The sequence below is a fragment of the Scomber japonicus genome, chromosome 19 (assembly GCF_027409825.1).
Source record: "Scomber japonicus isolate fScoJap1 chromosome 19, fScoJap1.pri, whole genome shotgun sequence".
In the NCBI taxonomy this organism is placed as follows: Eukaryota; Metazoa; Chordata; class Actinopteri; order Scombriformes; family Scombridae; genus Scomber; species Scomber japonicus.
Genome location: NC_070596.1, coordinates 19,906,455 through 19,925,290, shown reverse-complemented (window position 1 = coordinate 19,925,290; position 18,836 = coordinate 19,906,455). Strand labels below are relative to the sequence as shown.

The 18,836-nt window shown below is 46.3% G+C and overlaps 1 protein-coding gene across 1 annotated transcript; it reads left to right on the top strand.

Moving 5' to 3' along the window:
- Positions 1-303: 303 nt before the first annotated feature.
- Positions 304-18,499, top strand: smad7 (SMAD family member 7). Its single transcript, XM_053340400.1, has 4 exons — positions 304-1,778; positions 2,712-2,765; positions 6,636-6,707; positions 17,604-18,499. Exons 1-4 carry the CDS (start codon positions 1,313-1,315, stop codon positions 18,140-18,142), a joined length of 1,131 nt encoding a protein of 376 aa, XP_053196375.1. The 5' UTR covers positions 304-1,312; the 3' UTR covers positions 18,143-18,499.
- Positions 18,500-18,836: the final 337 nt, after the last annotated feature.

Here is an 18,836-nt window from a genome sequence, read left to right as displayed (position 1 = left end):
TACTTCTATAGTTTCCCAACCTCATCGCCCTTATGTTCTCAACTTTACACTTTGTCAACTTTTTCTGAGAAAATGTTAACTTTCCGACTCCTCAAATGTGTGTGTGTGTGTGTGTGCGTGCGCGTGCTCGAGTATGTGTGTGAGAGAGTGCGTGTGTGTGTGTATATGTATGTGTGTGTGCGCTGTGGGCTCTACTTGATCTGTTGTTTGCGCAACACAATCACATTTCTTTTAAGCGACAGGGTGTCTAGACACACACGTGACCGGGCGCGTCAATGCGCACTGGAGACTGGAGACGGAGCAAGGGCACCAAAACCATCCGCCTCATTTACAGACAGAGAGCCTTTTACCCCCCTCGAGATCACTCGTCGGCTCTGCTTTCTTCCACACTCAGACACGGAAACTTCGTGTGGTGTGATACGAGCTTGGATTATTTCATTTTGGAGGGATTCGGCTGCTAAAATAGGTTACGAGGCTCGGTGCGTGGACGTAACCCGAGGGTCCCTCTCGCTTTCTCTCTCCGGCTTTAAACTCAACTCTGCTTGGAGATTCAGTCCTGGGTTTTGCTCCCTGGCTCTTCGGATGAGGTTCATCGCTGCCAGCAGACCACATCCTCTGCAGAAGAGGGGGCATATTTAGACGATAACGGATAAGAAAATCCTCCGCAAGCCTTTTGGTGGAGAGCCCTACTCTGTGCAGTCGGATCAAGGACTTTGTGGATTAATGCTCTTCAAGACACATAGCCTGGGCGAGCGTCGGTTTTCATGGGATAATTGTGATAGAGTCTAGGCTTAATTAGGCCCCGGTTTGTCTTCATTTCTACCACGGCGGTTGCGCACAGACCTAAAGATGTTTTGACAATGTTTATGAGTTGAAAATCGCCTCTGAGTGTTGTTTAACAGGGGTCAGTTCTCAGCGAGCTCAGGCTGCACATCTCCAAGTGAATAATTAGAACACACTGAGGCTACATGCTGCTGTGTTGGAGCAGATTTCTCCTGCTGTTATAGACGCGTATACGCTGCTAGATTCATCATTATAGGCGAGTCTTACACGCCCGGAGGTGATGGTTATTTATCCCCCACGGGAAAGCTGACTGTCCCGTGAACCTCCACTGCTTTTCGGTGATATAGTCTGCAGGAGAAGGCGACAGAGACTGGCGTATGCTACAGATTTCCTCTGCTTCTCCAGCTCCCAGTTTTTCCACCGTCTTTTCTCAGGCTGCTTGTCATTGCCTGGACTCGGATCCCGGAATCTTCATGATTTGCGGACACCATGCTCGTTTTTTAGCCGGGGAACCCTCTTTTCGTCCCGCATGTTTAGGACCAAACGATCGGGGCTCGTCCGGCGACTCTGGAGGAGCCGTGCGCCCGTGGAGGGCGACGGGGAGGCGGATAGAGGGACGCATGGCTCCGGGGGCTGCTGCATGGGCAAAGCGACAAAGGTGGCCAAGTCCAACGCCGGGTCGGAGGCTGAATTAAAGGCGTTGACCCACTCCATACTGAAAAAAATCAAAGAGAAACAATTAGAGGTGCTGTTGCAGGCGGTGGAGTCCAAGGGGGGTGCCCGAAGCCCCTGCTTGCTCCTGCCCAGCAAAGTGGACGCGAAAGTGGGTCAACAGTCTTACTCTCTCCCTATGCTGCTCTACAAAGTGTTCAGGTGGCCGGACCTCAGGCATTCCTCGGAGCTGAAGAGGCTGTCTTGCTGTGAATCCTACGGGAAAATCAACCCAGAGCTCGTTTGCTGCAACCCGCACCACATGAGCAGGCTTTGTGAACTCGGTGAGCTGGATTATTATAATAACCTCATCTCCCAAACAAAAGTTCTCCAAATTGCATTGCATTCTCTGGTGGTCGGGCCTAATTTTGTACAAAAAAAAAAAAAAAAACAGACACCGTGTCATTATGTCAAAGAATTGCCAGACTCTAAACTGGCTAATTAGCCTAATTCAAATTGACATCACCTCTCTTGGCACAGTTGTCTTGAGTTTCCATAAGGTCAAACTTGACCGGTGTGGGAAAAGCGTGCCAAGTAGTCGTCTTCATCTCCACCAGCAGTGTGGCGTCATGAAATCTGAGTTTGGCATCTGAATAATGACATCACACATCCTAATTATATTACAACCATTATTTAAGGCTTGATTATGTTTTTAAATGTGCTGATTTCTGAATAGAGATGCTTTTTTTTACACTTTAAAGCTGGCCAATTTACTTGATGTGTTTATTCCAACATAAATCTGGATATGATCAACTCCAACAAAGCCCACGCTTCTTAAACAAACAACCTATCTGGCTTTTTAACATTTCACAATTGGCATTTCCAAAGTGCAAAGCGACTCAGCCAGGGCTTTACAGTCTTTCCACGGTGAAGTTTCCAGGGCCTGTGTGTGTGTGTGTGTGTATGTGTGTGTGTGTGTGTGTGTGTATGTGTGTGCTTGCTTGGCGTCCCGGGCCAAAAGAGGCCCGTATCTCAGTTTGTCCTAGACGCTGATAGTGGCCCTCCTGGCGCCAGGCGGCCCCCTGTTTATCTGCCTGCCAATGAAAGGCAATAGCCGCCCGGCCGGCCTCACTGCTTGCCTCTCCAGGCTGAGCTGACAGACACAAACCCTTTTCCCTGAAGAATCACAACTCTTATCATAAAGTTAAGATCTTTCCCTTGTTTTTTTTATTTCTTTTTCTCATGCTCTGCCTCTTTTTTCCTCTCTCTCCATGCAGAGTCTCCTCCTCCTCCATATTCTCGCTATCCCATGGACTATCTTAAACCACCAGGTGAGCTTGAAATATATGCATATATGAATACATGTATGTATGTATGTATGTATGTGTTTATTGCCTGAAGCACAATCTATGCAAAACACACACATGTCTAAAAAGCCATCTTGTATTCATGACTGTTTATGTGCTTGTCTGTATGTCTTAACATATGCATATAGTCTTACACACAACCACTGCAGTGTGTGTGTGTGTGTGTGTGTGTGTGTGTGTAGGAAACAGCTCCATGTTATGTTGTGATTTATGATAGCAGTGGAGTGGCACGCCTGGCTGGCTGGGCAGTTCTAGCATGGCTGGCAGCCAGGGCAAAGCAGCACAAAGTTGAGATACCAGCTATAGACTGACTGGCACATCACCAGGGAGCAGTGTGTGTGTGTGTGTGTGTGTGTGTGTGTGTGCGCGTGCGTGTGTGTCTGAGAGGGAGTTGTTTGTTTGTGTGTGTGTGTCATCTATCTATTGTAAATCGCAGCACAGAGCGAAACAGACAGGCAGCGGCGTCTCTGGAGCCAGCCAGCTTTTATCAGCTGAATTAAACAACACATTAAGTTTGGGCTCTTGTGAGGGTGTGCGTGTGGGTGTGCGTGTGTCACCATCTCACATCCCTCTTTGTGTTTGTTTTTAGGGAGCATTTGTCATTTTAACGTCTTTCAACCATGTATTCTAAAACATTTCCAGAGAAAGCTTTGGTCATGCCTAATTGTTTCCTCCCTCCACCTGTGCCAGACTCCACATGCTGCTGTGGTTGTCATCCTATTCCCTGGCGCCGGAAAGTGGCATCAGGTTATGTCATCGCCTATTAAGTCGGATTTGAAGTGTGTTAAATTTCAGGCTATAACCAGAATAGTGCGAGACTGGGGCGGAAGAGACAGAGATAAGGCCCCCTTTGACTTCTCTTGGTGTCACTTAGAGGGTGACAAAGATATAAATGAACAGAGTGAGTTGGTCCTTACTCCTGTCTGGCTGTCTGTCAGTGCAGGAAAGGCTGAGAGTTAAACAATGACCAGTCAGCCGAGTGGCTGGCCAGTTAGTCAGGAGAAGGAGAAAGTGGCTTTCAGTGAGTGGAAACAATAGGAAGTCATTGCAGCTGCAGCTGTGGTTCTTCAAAGCCCACCAACCCCACCTCCCATTCTCTCTTTCTCTGTCTTTGTTACCTTTATTTACTGAGCCTTAGCGATGCTGTTTTACCTGAAAAGCACTCTTAAAACATCCAAATGCAAGCAGACCTGATCGAAAATGTTAAAAAGGAAAATATTCAATGATAGACAAGTGAAATCCTCTTTTTACCCAGAGTCTCAGGGTAGAACTAGTATCTTTTTGTGTGAGTTCGGTTGGAGACGTTCCAGTGATAAAAGGAAACAAGAAGGTAAATAGGAAAAGCAAGCTGGATGCAGACAAAGGAAATGATTATACAATTCATGTTACCACCCATGTTTCCCCTTTCAGAGCAAACTGAAAAAAACTTGAATTGGTGTGACTGCTGTGGGAATTAAACATTGGGAATGAAAACAGAAAAAGAAAAGGAATATATCACCAAGTTGCTTGTCTCTCTCCAAGTAAAGTTATTATACTTGTTATAATCTTGTAAGTTGTATTTTTGTTCAGTATTTAAATGACTAAGTGTAGAGGCTCACCTGCCACACTGTTTCCTCATTTGGTTGAATTCAGTGAGTGCAGCTGCAATTGCGGTCATTCAAAGGAGAGTCTGTCTGTCTGTCTGTCTGGCTGTCTGTCTGTCTGGCTGTATGACTGTCTGTCTCTCTCTCTCTCTCTCTCTCTCCCCCTCTCTCTCTCCCTCTCTCTCTCTCTGTATTGGGGAAGGAGAGTGAAAGACAACATATTAATAGGACAATGGAGCAAACTGGAGGCTACACATACACACACACAGAGAACAGATGAGCTTATCATGCAGAAAGACATGGGTTTTTCCCCAGTGCCTCAGGCAGGCTGTCAGTCATTGACTCCTTCCCATTACTGCAGGATATTCCAATTTTCTCCCCTGTATTTGCTTCATATTAGGCTGTGTTAAATCATAATGACATTCAGAAAATATGCACAGTTAACTTTTAGAAGGCAATCAGATGCTGTAAAAATCTGCATGAAGTGGAAGAGCGGTGGGTTTTATGATGATGGTTTTATGATTCCAAGCAAGCAGGAAGTGGGGTTATATGTGTCAGGGTGCCTGTCCGCTCCGCCAGCAGCAGCGGTCAATATGAAAGCAGCCCCAGACGTAAAACGCTACCTTGTTTCAGCTCTGGGGAATATAAATCACACAGTGTTTCGCTCTTTCTCTCTGATGCCCCCTCAGCCCTGTGGTCAGCTGTGAACTGTTGCCCGGGAGACCAGGGCAAGGCTCCTGGCAGCCAATGAAAGCGCGGCAGGCTGGGCTATGCCCGTGCATCTCGTTAGTGTGACCACAGGGGCACGGGCTGCGTCCGGATGGGGCAGGGTGGCAGGGTGTAAGGGCCCGCAGAGAAACCGCTCTGGTTGCTGCTTCTTTTATTACTTCATAGCAACTGCTCGGTCAAAGTGGAGGCCAATGACACGATGTGTTCGCTGGAGTGTGGAAGCAGAAACACCAGCTTCCTCCTCCTAAACCTCTTGCAATGTATGGCAAGAATAATTTACGTCCTCTGCAGTTGTTACAATACGCCTCAATTTTGAGGAACCACAGTTAAATTGTAACTTTTGGTTTTTTGGTGACTTGAGTAAGAATGTGACTAAAATGTACATGTATCTGCTCTGAAAAAACTCATTTTAGAGTCATAATTCAGTCAAGAGTGGAGGTGGTCACCTCCACCAACAAACACTCTGGCTGAATGGATGGTAGGTGTAGCACGGTGTTGACGTGCAGCAAAAGGAATGTATCATTAGTGAATACCAAGCTACCAGCAGCAGCAGCAGCTCTGCAGCAGAGCTAGCCCGCTCCCAGCGGTGCACTGCTGCACTTAGCACACACAGTGGTTTTGTTAAAGCTCCATTCAGGTGTCATGTTGAAACTAGTCTACATTACAATCCTGGTGGGGGTTAAGTATTCGAATGCAAAGAGAGGGGGAGAAGATGACAGTTTTTTTTCTTCCATGTCTGCCTGATAGAGACAATTTACAGTGAGCTGCTTTCAAGGGATTTCTGCACTCTGTCTGCCTCATTGTTTTTGCCTGGATATAGTGCATCTTGCTAAAATTTGAAATTCCAAGACAGCCACATTGGTTGGAAACATTTCTGATACATATTTGCTGTTGGTGAGAAGGCTCAGTTTTCCAATGTAGCTTGCAAGCATCAAATTTAGACCTTTCCACCTGAACAAGGGCTGTGAAATTGCGAACATTTTTCTGTCTTTAGAGGAAGAAGAAAAAACAGGAAAAGTACTGGGAGACAATTATGAGACCAATTTTTTTTAAAGAGATCCAGAACACGATGTGTTGCAATCATCTCTAATATTTGATCTGCGTATGGTTATTGAGCAGGGATCTCCAACCCAAGCCCTTAGCAGAAAGAGTACGGCTCTCTCCAGATCAGAAGCTCGTCCATGCAGAGATGCAGGGCTAACGTTCCTCCTGAAGCAGTGGATTATGGGGGATTATCAGGGGTGTAAGAAACTCTCTTCTATAAGTCTTGTGTGTGTGTGTGTGTGTGTGTGTGTGTTTGTGTGTGTGTGTGTGTGTGAGAGAGTGTGAGCTTCGTCGTCAGCGTCTTCATTAGGCATTGATTTCACCGGAGTGATTGACGGCCTCGCAGCTGCTGCTTTGCCTTCTCCCCTCACACACACACACACACACACACACACACACACACACACACACACACATACACACATACATACACAGAGTACTAATTCAAAGACTCTCTTTCTCTCTCTTTCTCCATTAGATTCTCCAGACTCTGGACCTTCATCCAGTGATACTGGGGGAACGACATACTCGGCCCCTGTGGGGCTTTCAGGTAAACATTCCTACAAATAGCTTCCCTGTTTATACTATTCATCTTTTTCTACAGTTCCTTCACTTTGCTTCACATATTATTTTCCTCTTCTGTTTTCTTTTCCTTCTCCTATGCATCCCTCCCAACTCAGACTTATCTCCCCTCTATACTAGTGATGAGGCAGTGATTGTGGGGGCCCTGCTTCCCCTCTGTAATAAAAAAAAGCCAGTGAAGGAGGGTGGTGTATTTCTCCCACGTCCACATAAATTCCTCCCTACTGGCTCTTTGAACAAGGCTCCTCTCTTCTCCTCTTCCTCTCTCATCCCTTTCCGTGTTATGTTGTAATGGAAGACAAACACGCCGAACAGTTGTTTGGAGAAGAATATGCTCTGTGCGTGCGGGGGGAAAAAAAGCACCAAAAAGAGGCTTCAACTGACACGCGAGTGTTTGTTTGGGTGTGTTTGTGCGTACAGGGGACGCCTTTGTAGACAGTTAACTCTCCTCTGGGTCTCTGTGTGTGGATAAGAGTGAGACACAGGCGCCTTTCTTTCTTCCATCTCTCATGCAGGACGTGTTTCGGGCTTCCTCAGCTTTTCTCCCATAATCCCCTTTGGCAGCGTTGCCTTCCTTACCCAGCGCCCTGTCCGCAGGCTACAGAATAAGATGGTGTTCACGAGAGACAGAGAGAGAGAGCAAGAGAGAGCGAGAGAGAGAGAGAGAGAGAGTTTGCTCTCCATTGCCTGAGATTGCTCTGTGCTGTTCTCTGCTTTCCTTTGCCTCAGATGGTTCTCATTACTGGGCCTTTAAAGCCTGTTTTATGTCAGTTGGTGTTCGCTGCCCATTCCCCCCCCCTCCTTTGTTTGGTGATAGGGGGTTAGCCCGCCTGCCTGCATATGTGTGTGTGTGTGTGTGTGTGTGTGTGTGTGTGTGTGTGTGTGTGTGTCCTTAGATGGGGGAAGAGATTGGAGCAGCAGTGCTTACAAGAAGAGAGGAACCAAAAATCAGCCTCTCCTCTGCTCTCCTCCTCTCCGAGTCCTCCCTGTGTGCATTAACTAAAGACACATTTTAGACCCAGTTCAAACTGTGAAACCCAAGAACTGGAGTCTTAACAGGCGCCCCCATGCTCCCTCCTTTACTCCTTCCCTCCCCCAGTAAGGCGTACTCTCTACTCCTCCTCCTCTTCCTCCTCCCTTGTTTTCCTTCCTGGCGAGGATGACATGGCAGCGGCGGCCAGCGCTCAGTGAATGGGCCTCCTCAGTAAGAGCGAGGTAGAAAGGCCGGGGCGGGATGGCCGAAGCGCTCTGCCCTCATGATTTCCCTGGTTAGCCAAGAAAAAAAAAGGCTGCTCCATTCCTCCTTTTCTCCCCCCTCACACTCGCTCCCTCCCTCCTTCCCTCTGGGGCCCTGACAAAAGAAACATGGCTCTCCCAGAGGCCCGCTGCTGACCTTCTAATTCACTCACTCTGCCCTTTTTATGTTCTTCTCCAGACATATTTACAGAGAGGAAGGAGGAAGAGAGAAGAGGGTGGCAAAGACTTGAAGTCAGCAGTTGTACTTTACTTTTTTTCTTTTTTGCATTGTAGTAGAATAATTAAGGGCTTGTCGACTTAAAAGAATTTAGTGTGCAGATGGGAAGAGACGCTGTAGCTCTGTTATGGAGTTATAAAAGCAGGAAAACTACCCCTAAAAAAATCCTCATGAACCTGAAAACAGAGATCAGATAGAGCTGATGAGATGAGGTTAAAGATAACGTCCTCCACTCCTCATCTTCCCCCTTTTTTATACTCTCCCCCTTTATCCATCTTGGAAAGAGTCAAGACTATCCAGGCTGGAAGGAGTTAAGTGAGCTGCGACAGCGACAAGCGCAAATGCAAACTAGGCTGCCTGCCAGGCTACCAGCTCCAAAGCTCCTCTCGCTGGCTCACGTCATCAGCTTGGAACAGAGCAGAGAGCAGAGAGCAGAGGAGAGGAGAGGGGGGTCGATGGCTGGAGGCCTGGAGCTGGGTGTTGGGGTGCTGATCTTGGTTCGAGCTGGGGTGGGAGCTTAGCTGCAGGGTTTTTTAGGTTGACCCAGGAACTGAGGAGAGAGATCAAGAGAGAGATTTGGAAATAGAGATTGGGTCAGGGTTAAGAGGGCACTGGATTGTTAGTTAAGAATCTGTTGACTGTTAAGTAATATTTAAACTTGTTAGAGACCAGATATCGCCTTAAATTCTGTTGATGAGCAGCTCAGGTGGCAACCACGTAGTCAAACGTCCATCTTGTTGAGCTCACAAGGCCTGGAAAAAGATCTGTTTTGTTTGAGGTCTGGGCTGTGGCACAAAGTGTGGATGTGTTTTGAATAGCTTAAAAATGTTTTGAATAGAGTCTGGAACTATCTCATCAAACAATAACGTGATTATGAAGCTGTATAATCATTCAATGTCAGTTTTCTGTAGTTAATAATCATGGTATGGGCTGTTTTTAGTCAGCCCAAAGAAGCATTGAGGATGAATACCCAGTTCTAGTGTGCACATATATGTGTTTACAGTGTTTTAGAGGCGAGTTAGAGACTTCTGTTCGTGCCAAGCTCTCATTGGATGTGTAGCATTGGTGTGTATGTGTCGGTGGCATGCCTGCTGGTGCCATCAGGGACTGACCCGGAGTGCCTGTGTGTAAGAGGATCCAGTCGGGCTGCGGTGACATGTACGCACACACGCGCACTTTCACACACACACACGAACACGTACACACAGGCAGGCAGATAGAATGACCTGGTGCGAGCCCTGGCGCACGGCCGACTGTCACACAGGCGCTTCCTCCCACTGCAGGTTAAATTTAGGCTGAGTTGTATTCTTATACCACCAGCCAGTCACCTCGCTCGACAGATAGACGGCCAGCCCTTCAGTCAGTCAATTAGTCATCCAGTGAATCGGCTGGAGGTATAACCTTCATCAGGGTCTCTGACAGAGATTAAATTTAGTCTTGGCACCATGGCTCATTAAATCAAACTAGTTCTGCTGTCATATGGAAGGCCCTAAAGAAAAGGCCATTTTTGGTGCAAACCCAATGAGAGATAAGGCCTGCCTGTTGTTTTGAATTACGTTGGTAGTTTATAGTTTTTAACTTAGTGTTATACCCAAGACACTATCTTTGATTTCTTTTTTTTTTTTTTTTCTAAACCAACTTCCTGCAATCAGACAGCTTCACTCAGAAACAGAGCACCCTCAGTCTCCCTCCTCTCTCTCAGCATTCCTGCCTTGTTTGGGTTAGCAGGGAAAGGAAAGGGCTGCGCAGGATATGACCTCATGTCTTTGAGGAAAAGGCGAGCGGACAGGGAGGCAGCCGAGGCCTCTTCTTGACGAAAAAACAAACAGTGCACCAACCAGAAAGGAGAGAGTAAAACAAGAGAGAAGGAGAGGAATGATTTTAACTGCTGCAGTGACAGAAATATATAGCAGCCTTTTTACAGTCATGTAACTTTGCTATAGAAACATTTTCTTCACCATAAAACTGTGTCTGTTTTGGTCCAATCTGGATTTTCCTTTTGTTATTTTTTTTTCTCCCCCTTGCTTGAACAGTAAGAGGAAGGAATGAAGAGGGAGAGAAGATGGCGGCTTTGGGTGGAGGGAGAGATGGCTGGCAGCTCTGCTCTGTTCTCTGTAATTTGGAGGCTGTGTGTTAGCCAGCAAGTTGAGTAGAGCAGAGCCGGGCTGCTCCGTGCCGGGCCAGGATCTCTCATTACTCCCCACTTCCTCTCCTTGCGCGGCAGCCAAGCCGCCTCTTGGCAAGGGACTTAATTTTGGTTTTGGCTGTCCTCTGTTCCCCACCCTGTGTCATTATGCTGCACAAATTGAAAAAACAGCACAGAGACAGTGGAGGATGGAGAGAGACGTGGGGGGAAAAAAGAGAGAGAAGAGGATAACGGAGAGCGTGCCTAGCTTGCATGTTTTTGTTTTTTTGCTGAAGATTTTTCAGATGCATTATGCTCTGTTGTTCTCAGTAAAGCATCAAGATAGCGTTCACAGTTGAAGACATTGGCCTACCTTAGCATTGCCAGCTGATTGAAAGGTGGGCTATGCAGATTTGGCTGCGGGCCAGAGCTGGAGGGAAGCCCAGAACAAGATGAACATTGTTTTGGTTCCCAGTCACTCTGTGGAAGTGGATTTTGACATTACCTCAATGTAGGAAGATATGAAAAAGAGTCAGAGTGTGTGTGTGTGTGTGTTTGAAGGAGAAGGAGGAAAGGAGGGAGAGAAGCCCCCCTTTAGCAGGATAAAGACGGAAATGGAAATAAGTGGAGACACATTCCTGTAAACGTTTATATGTGTGTGTGTGTGTGTGTATGTGTGTGTGTGTCAGATTTCTTGTGTGACACACAGGATTTCTGTCTCCACCCTCCAGCCTGCTCATTCATGTAGTCAGTTTGTCTTTTGTGTACTCAAACTGGAGGGGTGCGTGTGTTTCTTTTTATCTCAGTGACAGACCCGCGTCTCTATCACAAACCGCGATGCTGGCATAGCCACAAACACACACACACATTGGCAGACAGGCAGAGGTATGTAATCATTAATAACAGAGTAACAACACAACAAACGCTCATACCGCACACAACTGGCTCTCCTGGTTATCTTTCTATCTGTTTGTGGTGTCTGTACCACTTTGTTCCCACGGTGTTTTAGCGCCACAACAATGTGGGTGATTGTTCAGCTTGTCTGTCCATCTGTCCGTAGCACTGTGTGTGTGAAAATAGCTCCAAGATACAGAGCCTGTGGGTGATCTTCTGACTTGTGTGTTTGCAAAAGTGAGCTGATGACATCATTAAAGCTTGCCTGGCACCCTGTGCCCAACTAGCTTGTGTTTATTTGTCCTGTCACCCTGGGAAATCTGGACTGCAGGGGACGGTTGTGTGTGTGTGTGTGTGCATGCATGTGTGTGAGGGTCAGCATGATGAAGTGTTGGAATAATAACTCAGCAGGAGTAGGAAGGAAGGTGTTACAGAGCAACAAAATGTCCTTCAGTAAAAAAAGCATCCTGCTGTAGTTTCGTGGCGATGTGCATTCAAGCAGAAGGTGCCCCTGCGTTTTGTCTTTTTAATGCATGCAGGATTGTGTAATTATTGCAGAAACTTCCACTGAGAGAAAATGATACCGTAGATGGAGGCATTAGGAAAACATGCACCATTTCTCCTCCTTATCTCCTCCCGGTCGTGGCCGGATGGTTCATGTTAGCAATGGCGTGTCTGCAACTCATTCTCTCTATCTGTGTTTCTGCGAGGAGTCAGATCTGTAGATAGCGAAACTGTGCCACTCCCCTGTGTGGTTTTCCTGCCATCAGGGCTTATTTAGGTTTCCTGAACTCAGGGTTGACGGAGGGGTGGGGGTGCTTGAATCTTCTTACGTAAGCTGCCACCCTAAAGAGGCCCTTCCTCTATCAGCCACTGAACCCACTAACATGTATTTGTCTGTATCTGTTTTACCTAAAAGTAGTTATAGGAGGAGGCGTTTTAATAGGGCAATTGAAACTCATGTAGTATATTTCACTAATCTTTTTCCTGCTTAATAGACAGTGAAAGCTGCAAAAAAAATAAAACAAGCAATCTAACTGATAAGACATAATTTAGCCTGATTTTTGGTTTCTGGTTGCACGCTCTGCCACACGACAAATTTCCTATCACAATCGTAAAAAAGGAGATTGACTCATTTATTCTGCAACAGTACAAAAACACCCTAAACCAGACTAAGTACTGTCAACAACTTAAACTCACAAGGACAGCTCTCTGTCTTCACTGGACAGACCTTTTCTCTCTCTGATGGGTCACCTGTTATTGAATTTCTCGCCACAGAAAAATGTGAACACAACAGATTCCAACTTGTATTAACAAAAAAAAAAAGTTTTTAATTTGAGAGCAAATTTTTTTCACATAGAGAGTGAGATACACACACACACACACACACACACACACACATACATACACACAGAATTGAGCATATATGGCTAGGCAGAGAGAACAAAAGGAATGCCTTAAAGTGTGACCTTTGACCTTTGGAATAGACTTTCCCCGGCTCGAGAGAGGGTGTTGACTTAGAAAATAAGGCACCATGAAGAGTCCTTCCTTCCCCCTAGAGCAGTTTCCTTCAAGTCTTCCCCATTCCTCCCGTCAGCCACTGTGTGTGTCTGATGACGACAGGGTGATTACACGTCTGAGCTGAGAGAGGCACGCACACACACACACACACACACACACACACACACACACACACACACACACACACACATAGAGCGCTCAGGGATCGATACGAGACAGCTCTCAGAAGCCTTCTCACTATTTACTGATGTTGATAGTGTTGTGTCCAGAACTGAAGGTTGAAAATTGTGTCTGTGTGTGCACATGAGGGTGTAGGTGTGTTTCTCTGTGACTGTGCTGACTGCTAAAGATGAGTAGCGACTTGGTGTGTGTGTGTGTGTGTGTGTGCGTGCGTGTGTGTGCGTGTGTGTGTGTGGAGTCAGACAGAGGTAATGATTAACCTTTCCAGACTGTGGCCCTGAGTGAAGCACCCAGTCTGTCGTCGCCCCTCCCCCCCTTCGTCCAAGTCCAATTGTCTCAGTGAGCGTGGCGTCAACTCTTTAAGACAGACGACCATTAAAATCCACGGGGGTGGGGGTGGGGGAGCAGAACTGTGTGTGCCGTCTTTGCCAAACCTTTCTCTCTTGAGCTGTGTGCTTGAAATATTTTACATTGCGCAGGGGTTTTTATTTAATCTCAGATATTTACGTGATGTATTTGAAGAGCATGGTGGCTTGTTTCAGCAGCTCCCCCTCCTCCTCCTCATGGAACATAAGCTGATCATCCATTAAATACCTAGAAAACATGGTGGCAATGTGCTGTTTTTGTTTGCACAGGGTTGCTAATGGCTAACGTCCACATTAGCTCTCACCAGATGCTTCTTGCAATTTCTTACATTGCAGTAAAATGCTTTTAACAAGGCCTGTTATCATTATTATCATCATCTACGGTCACATGATGCACTCCACACCAATCTGCTCATTTTGCAGGAATAATCTGTCAACATTTTAGCTCTCATATGTGTTTTGTGAAGTTCTTTTTTTCTTTTCTTTTGAATGGGGGTTATATGTGGACCCCATGGGACAAACAAGAATGGGACAGACCTGCAGCAGACAACTGACAGGAGCAGAGCAGAGTAGAAAGGGCCGGGGTGACAGATGGCCTCAGGCTGCCAGCTAGCCAGCTTATCTCCAGCGAGGAGAAGCCCGAGCAGACAGGCTGCAGGGCTGCAGGGCTGCAGCACAGACACTAGCAGATGGGGTGGCAGACAGAAAGACGGACTAATGCTCCGATAGGCAGACGTCCAGCTTGCAGACAGACAGATGTACAGACAGGCACTGCAGACAGCTCTGTAAATGTTCAGGAGCTGGAGCGGACGGAAACACACCACTCCAAGGACAGACAGACGAGGCGCAGACACTCTGACGACACTGTCTGACACGCACACCTATGCGAGAAGTACCTGAAATAGTGTCAGACCGTAACATGAGGAGCATGACCGGCAGATACCTCACATGTCTACACATGCAAACACACACAAACATACTCGCACCATGTGTTAAAAAATTAAAATTCGGTTAAATGAGCCTTGTACTTGCTGCAAGGTGTGTTGATACGGGGCCACTCACATTAGTGTGTGTTTGTGTGTTTTTATGTGTGTGTGTGTGTGTGTGTGTGTGTGTGTGTGTGTGTGTGTGTGTGTGTGTGTGTGTGTGGGTCTGTGTTCAGCAGCATTACTCATGAGGTGTAAGCTCATCTGCTGTCAGGACAAGCTGTGAACATACTATTCACGAGGCTGCGCCCCACAGATGGAGGAGTCTGCCTGTCTCGCTCTCTGACTGCTGATATACTGAGCAGAAAAAAGTTTGGTTGTGTTTACTTGTAAGCATCGTTTCAGCTGGACAGAAGCTATATTTGTTTTAGTCTCTTGGAGATTTGCTTCCAGTCATTTATATAACCGCTGAGAAATGGGAAGAATCCAGTTTAGCTGCTGTCACATAGCTGGACAACAGTGCTGGAAGTACTTGAGAACAATTCTTAGCCACTTGAACTTCATTTTTCTTGACTTTATGCATCATTTCAGAGCCAAATATTGTACTTTGTACTCTTCTATAATAGTTTCACAACTATAGTTACAGATTTAACATATTAATCACATGACCAGCTTTTTAAAATATGATGATTTCTTAGATAAAACTACTAAAACTACTCAAACAGTTTATAAAGTAGCTGCAACTCAAAGAGCAACAACACTGAAATGCTGTTTACTTGTTAAAGGGGCACTCCACCTTCCTGAGACACTTGTATAATTTGTTCTGTGGCTCTGTGGAGGGGGGGGGGGGTATGAAACAGCCCCCTTATGATGGCAGACTGATGTCATCTGGGTTATTTCATTGTGGTCTTTAATTCAGAATGTATAACAGAAAGCCTTAGGGTATGGAGTTTGAAAGACATTGCTAGTCAGGGAGGAAAAGAAGGGAACAAAAGAGGCTATCGAGTTGCATTGTGGGAAGTGTAGGATTCAGTTTTTCAAGGGACCCAAAGTCAGGATATTTTAGCTTTTAATCTGTCTTTGGCAAGACAGGACTTGACATGTGGTGTTTTACATTGTGGTTTTGCACTTTTTTTATATGAGAAAATGATCTGAATACTTCTTTCAACTCTATTATACCAGCTGACACCTTCTGTTGAGTATTTCCCATCATATTTCCCCCCTTTCTGTCTCTTAACCCTCCCTTTCGTTTCTCTCACTTGCTACCAGTCTGAGTTTCAGAGAGCAGTAGAGAGGCGAGGGAGGGGAAGCGGGGAAGTTAGTGTAGTCCTGAATAGCAGGGTGTTTTCAGGCTGCAATGACAGGCTCAGACAGGCAGCCACTCTAATGACCTCTGACGCCAGGCCCTGTTTCTCTCAGCAATAACAAACACACACAGGGCCCCACAGGTGAGCTCCACCAGCAGGCCCTCTGTCAGCTGTTAAGAAAGCCGAATGCGTCCTTCTCCTTATCAACCCCGGCTGTTCCTGTACATACATGTAAAACAGACCCGTTAGCAAAGCCGGGCCGGGAGCGGAGACGCTGTCTGACATCAACCTGAGACACAAAAGACACTTTCTGTCTCTTATCTCAAAGATAAATGCTCTTTTTTTCTCAATTTAGTCTAAGGTAGATAGCTGGGTACTTAGTTTCCCTCAGCACCCCATGAGGATGGATTTACGATAAACTCCCCGAGGCTCGGCTCTGACCAACTTCAAAGAACACAGCCCTTCTTGTTTTATGGAACGCATGCATTCAGTTTTGCCCCCCTCCCTTCCCTTCCCTCCTCTCTGTTTCTGTCTCTCTTATCCCAGTGTTGCCCCCCCCCTCCACTACCCTCCTTCTCCCTGCGTCTAATGAAGGCTAATGACAGGCCGCGGTGAGTCCGCTCGGGCCGGCAGAGATCCTGCTGCATTAACATTGCAGTTTGTCTCAGACGGGACCTTCCAAATTACCGGTTACATTCACAGCTACCGCCAGATGAAACGAGGAAGAAGGGGAGCGGTAGAGAGAGGGGGAGGGATGGGAAGGACGGGGGCAACTGAAATGTCTCTGAGAGGGGGCTCTGTTCATATTTTAGCTCACATATATTTCCCCTCTTCAAGCTTTCTTAACCCTTGGATGTGTCTTTCATTGAGTGTTTGTGTGTGTGTGTATGTGTGTGTGAGAGAAAAAGAGAGAGAGAGAGGAGAGAGGAAATATTAAAGACAGTTGATAGAAGTTCCAGCAATTAGTTGATGACCCTAGGAGCGCAGGAGACGCTTAAAAACCAGAAGAGGAAGCAAAGTTGCAAAAGTAACAGTCAAAATATGCGAAAAGCATTCCTTCTCTTCCACCCCCGCCCCCTCTTTCTTTCCTCTCGCGCTCTCTCTGTCTCCCTCTATTTCCCTTGCGCCTGACTGGCTCCCACTTTTCTAGCTGGGAGTAGCTGGGAGCCAGATTTCTGTGGAATAGAGATATGAAGGGGGAGAGGGACGGCGCAGGAGGCACGCTAAAGGGAGACTAAAGGGAGAGGGAGGAGGTGGGGAGTAGGTGGGCGGGGAGGAGGGGGGGGGGGTTGGAAACTGGAGCATGGCCAATGCTACACTTCTTTTACGCTCAGGGGAAACTTAAGACCGGCGAGGCCTAGCTTATCAACGATTCAGACACCAGGGTTTGAGAGTAAACGGTCTGCATGGCTCCTCGGCTAAACACCAAGTGCTTCACTGTAGACGTGGAAATGGCTGATGCTGTGTTTATGTGAGCTTGTCTTGTTGCTGTTACGGTTACCGTGGACCTCGGCTTTTTGTAGAAGACAAATTCAAAGATAGTTTTGTAATTTCCTTTTAACAGTGCACTGCCGTACAGAGATGATTGGTTGATGTCAGAGCATTGTTGGCCATGCTGCTACAAAAATACAGCAAGCCAGACAGAAGATAAGCATTTAATGCCTAGACAAATATTGTACTGCATGTGGACACTTGCCTGCCAGTGTCTCTGAGTTGCTTCTCCTGTCTGAAGTCCAAGAATTCCAACATGGTTTTCCTGTATGGCAGAAATTGAGGATGACAGTTTAGCTTTGGCTCTCGACTAAAGCAAATTCTCTATTTCCCAAAACAGGCATAAGGAAGAAGTTCTGGAGAAGTAGCCATGTTTGAGTAGTTTGGTTTAGCATGTAGTGTTTTATTAAAGCAAAACTTCTACATCACACACTCATATCTTCCCCCCTCTCTTTTCTTTTTCTTTTTCTTTACTTCTTGATCTGTGTACGTTCTCCTGTAATGTTTCAGTGCCATCATGTTGTACCTTTGCACCTTTCAGCACGTTTAACCGTCTCCTTTTCTTTATGTGTCTCTTACAGATTCCCTAGCATTGCAGGAGTCTGGCGAGCGGGCCCATTGGTGCGTGGTGGCATACTGGGAGGAGAAGACACGCGTCGGGCGCCTCTACTCAGTCCAGGAGCCCTCTCTGGACATCTTCTATGATCTACCTCAAGGGAACGGCTTCTGCCTTGGCCAGCTCTGCTCCGACAACAAGTCCCAGCTGGTGCAGATGGTGCGGGCCAAGATCGGCTACGGCATCCAGCTGACGCGTGAGCCAGACGGAGTGTGGGTCTACAACCGCAGCTGCTACCCCATCTTCATCAAGTCGGCCACACTGGACAACCCAGACTCACGCACGCTGCTGGTGCACAAGGTGTTCCCCGGTTTCTCCATCAAAGCTTTTGACTATGACAAGGCCGGCAGCCTGCAGAGGCCAAACGACCACGAGTTCACGCAGCAGCCTCGCACAGGCTTCACGGTCCAGATAAGCTTTGTGAAAGGCTGGGGACAGTGCTACACCAGACAGTTCATCAGTAGCTGCCCGTGCTGGTTGGAAGTCATCTTCAACACCCGATAGCAGCAGCCTTCCTCTTCTTCACCCTCCTCACCCCCTTCACAAAACAGACTACACCCACTTTCCTTGTTTTTTTTTGTTCCAGAGGTTCAAACAGAAAAAAAGTTTTAAAAGAAGAAGAATGTATAAAATTCTGACGGACTTTGTTTAATAAATGAGTAAGATTTAATTAAATAAAATAAGAAGCGAAAAATGTATTTTATGTTATATATAAATATATTATTAATTGTAAATATGAAGACGTTTTATATGCATCATTATTTATGTATTGTGCAATGTGTTGATGAGAAAAAGAAAATAAGATGCACTTTGCTTAATATAAATGCAAAACAAAGAAATGCCAAAATAAAAAAAAAATACAAATAACATTTTCTGTTCAGTCAGTGTTTTATTGTTTATCTGTCTTGGTGTTTGTGCTTTTTGCAAAACAATGTTAAAATTAAATCCAAATTGGATTATTTAAATTGTTCCATATATCAGTTGTCTTAAAAACTTTCCAGCTTGGGTTTGGCGAAGAACGCTGTCGCCTCATTATAGCCAAAGTCAACGTTGCATCACTGAAAGACTTTGATGTCATATCGTGGCTCATAAAAGCATTTCCCTCTGTGACAATGAGTCAGACTGTGACAGAGTCATAACTCACTGTCCCTGCTCTTTCGGTCTCATTATGCCTTTCAAAATTGTCTGTTGTTTCTGG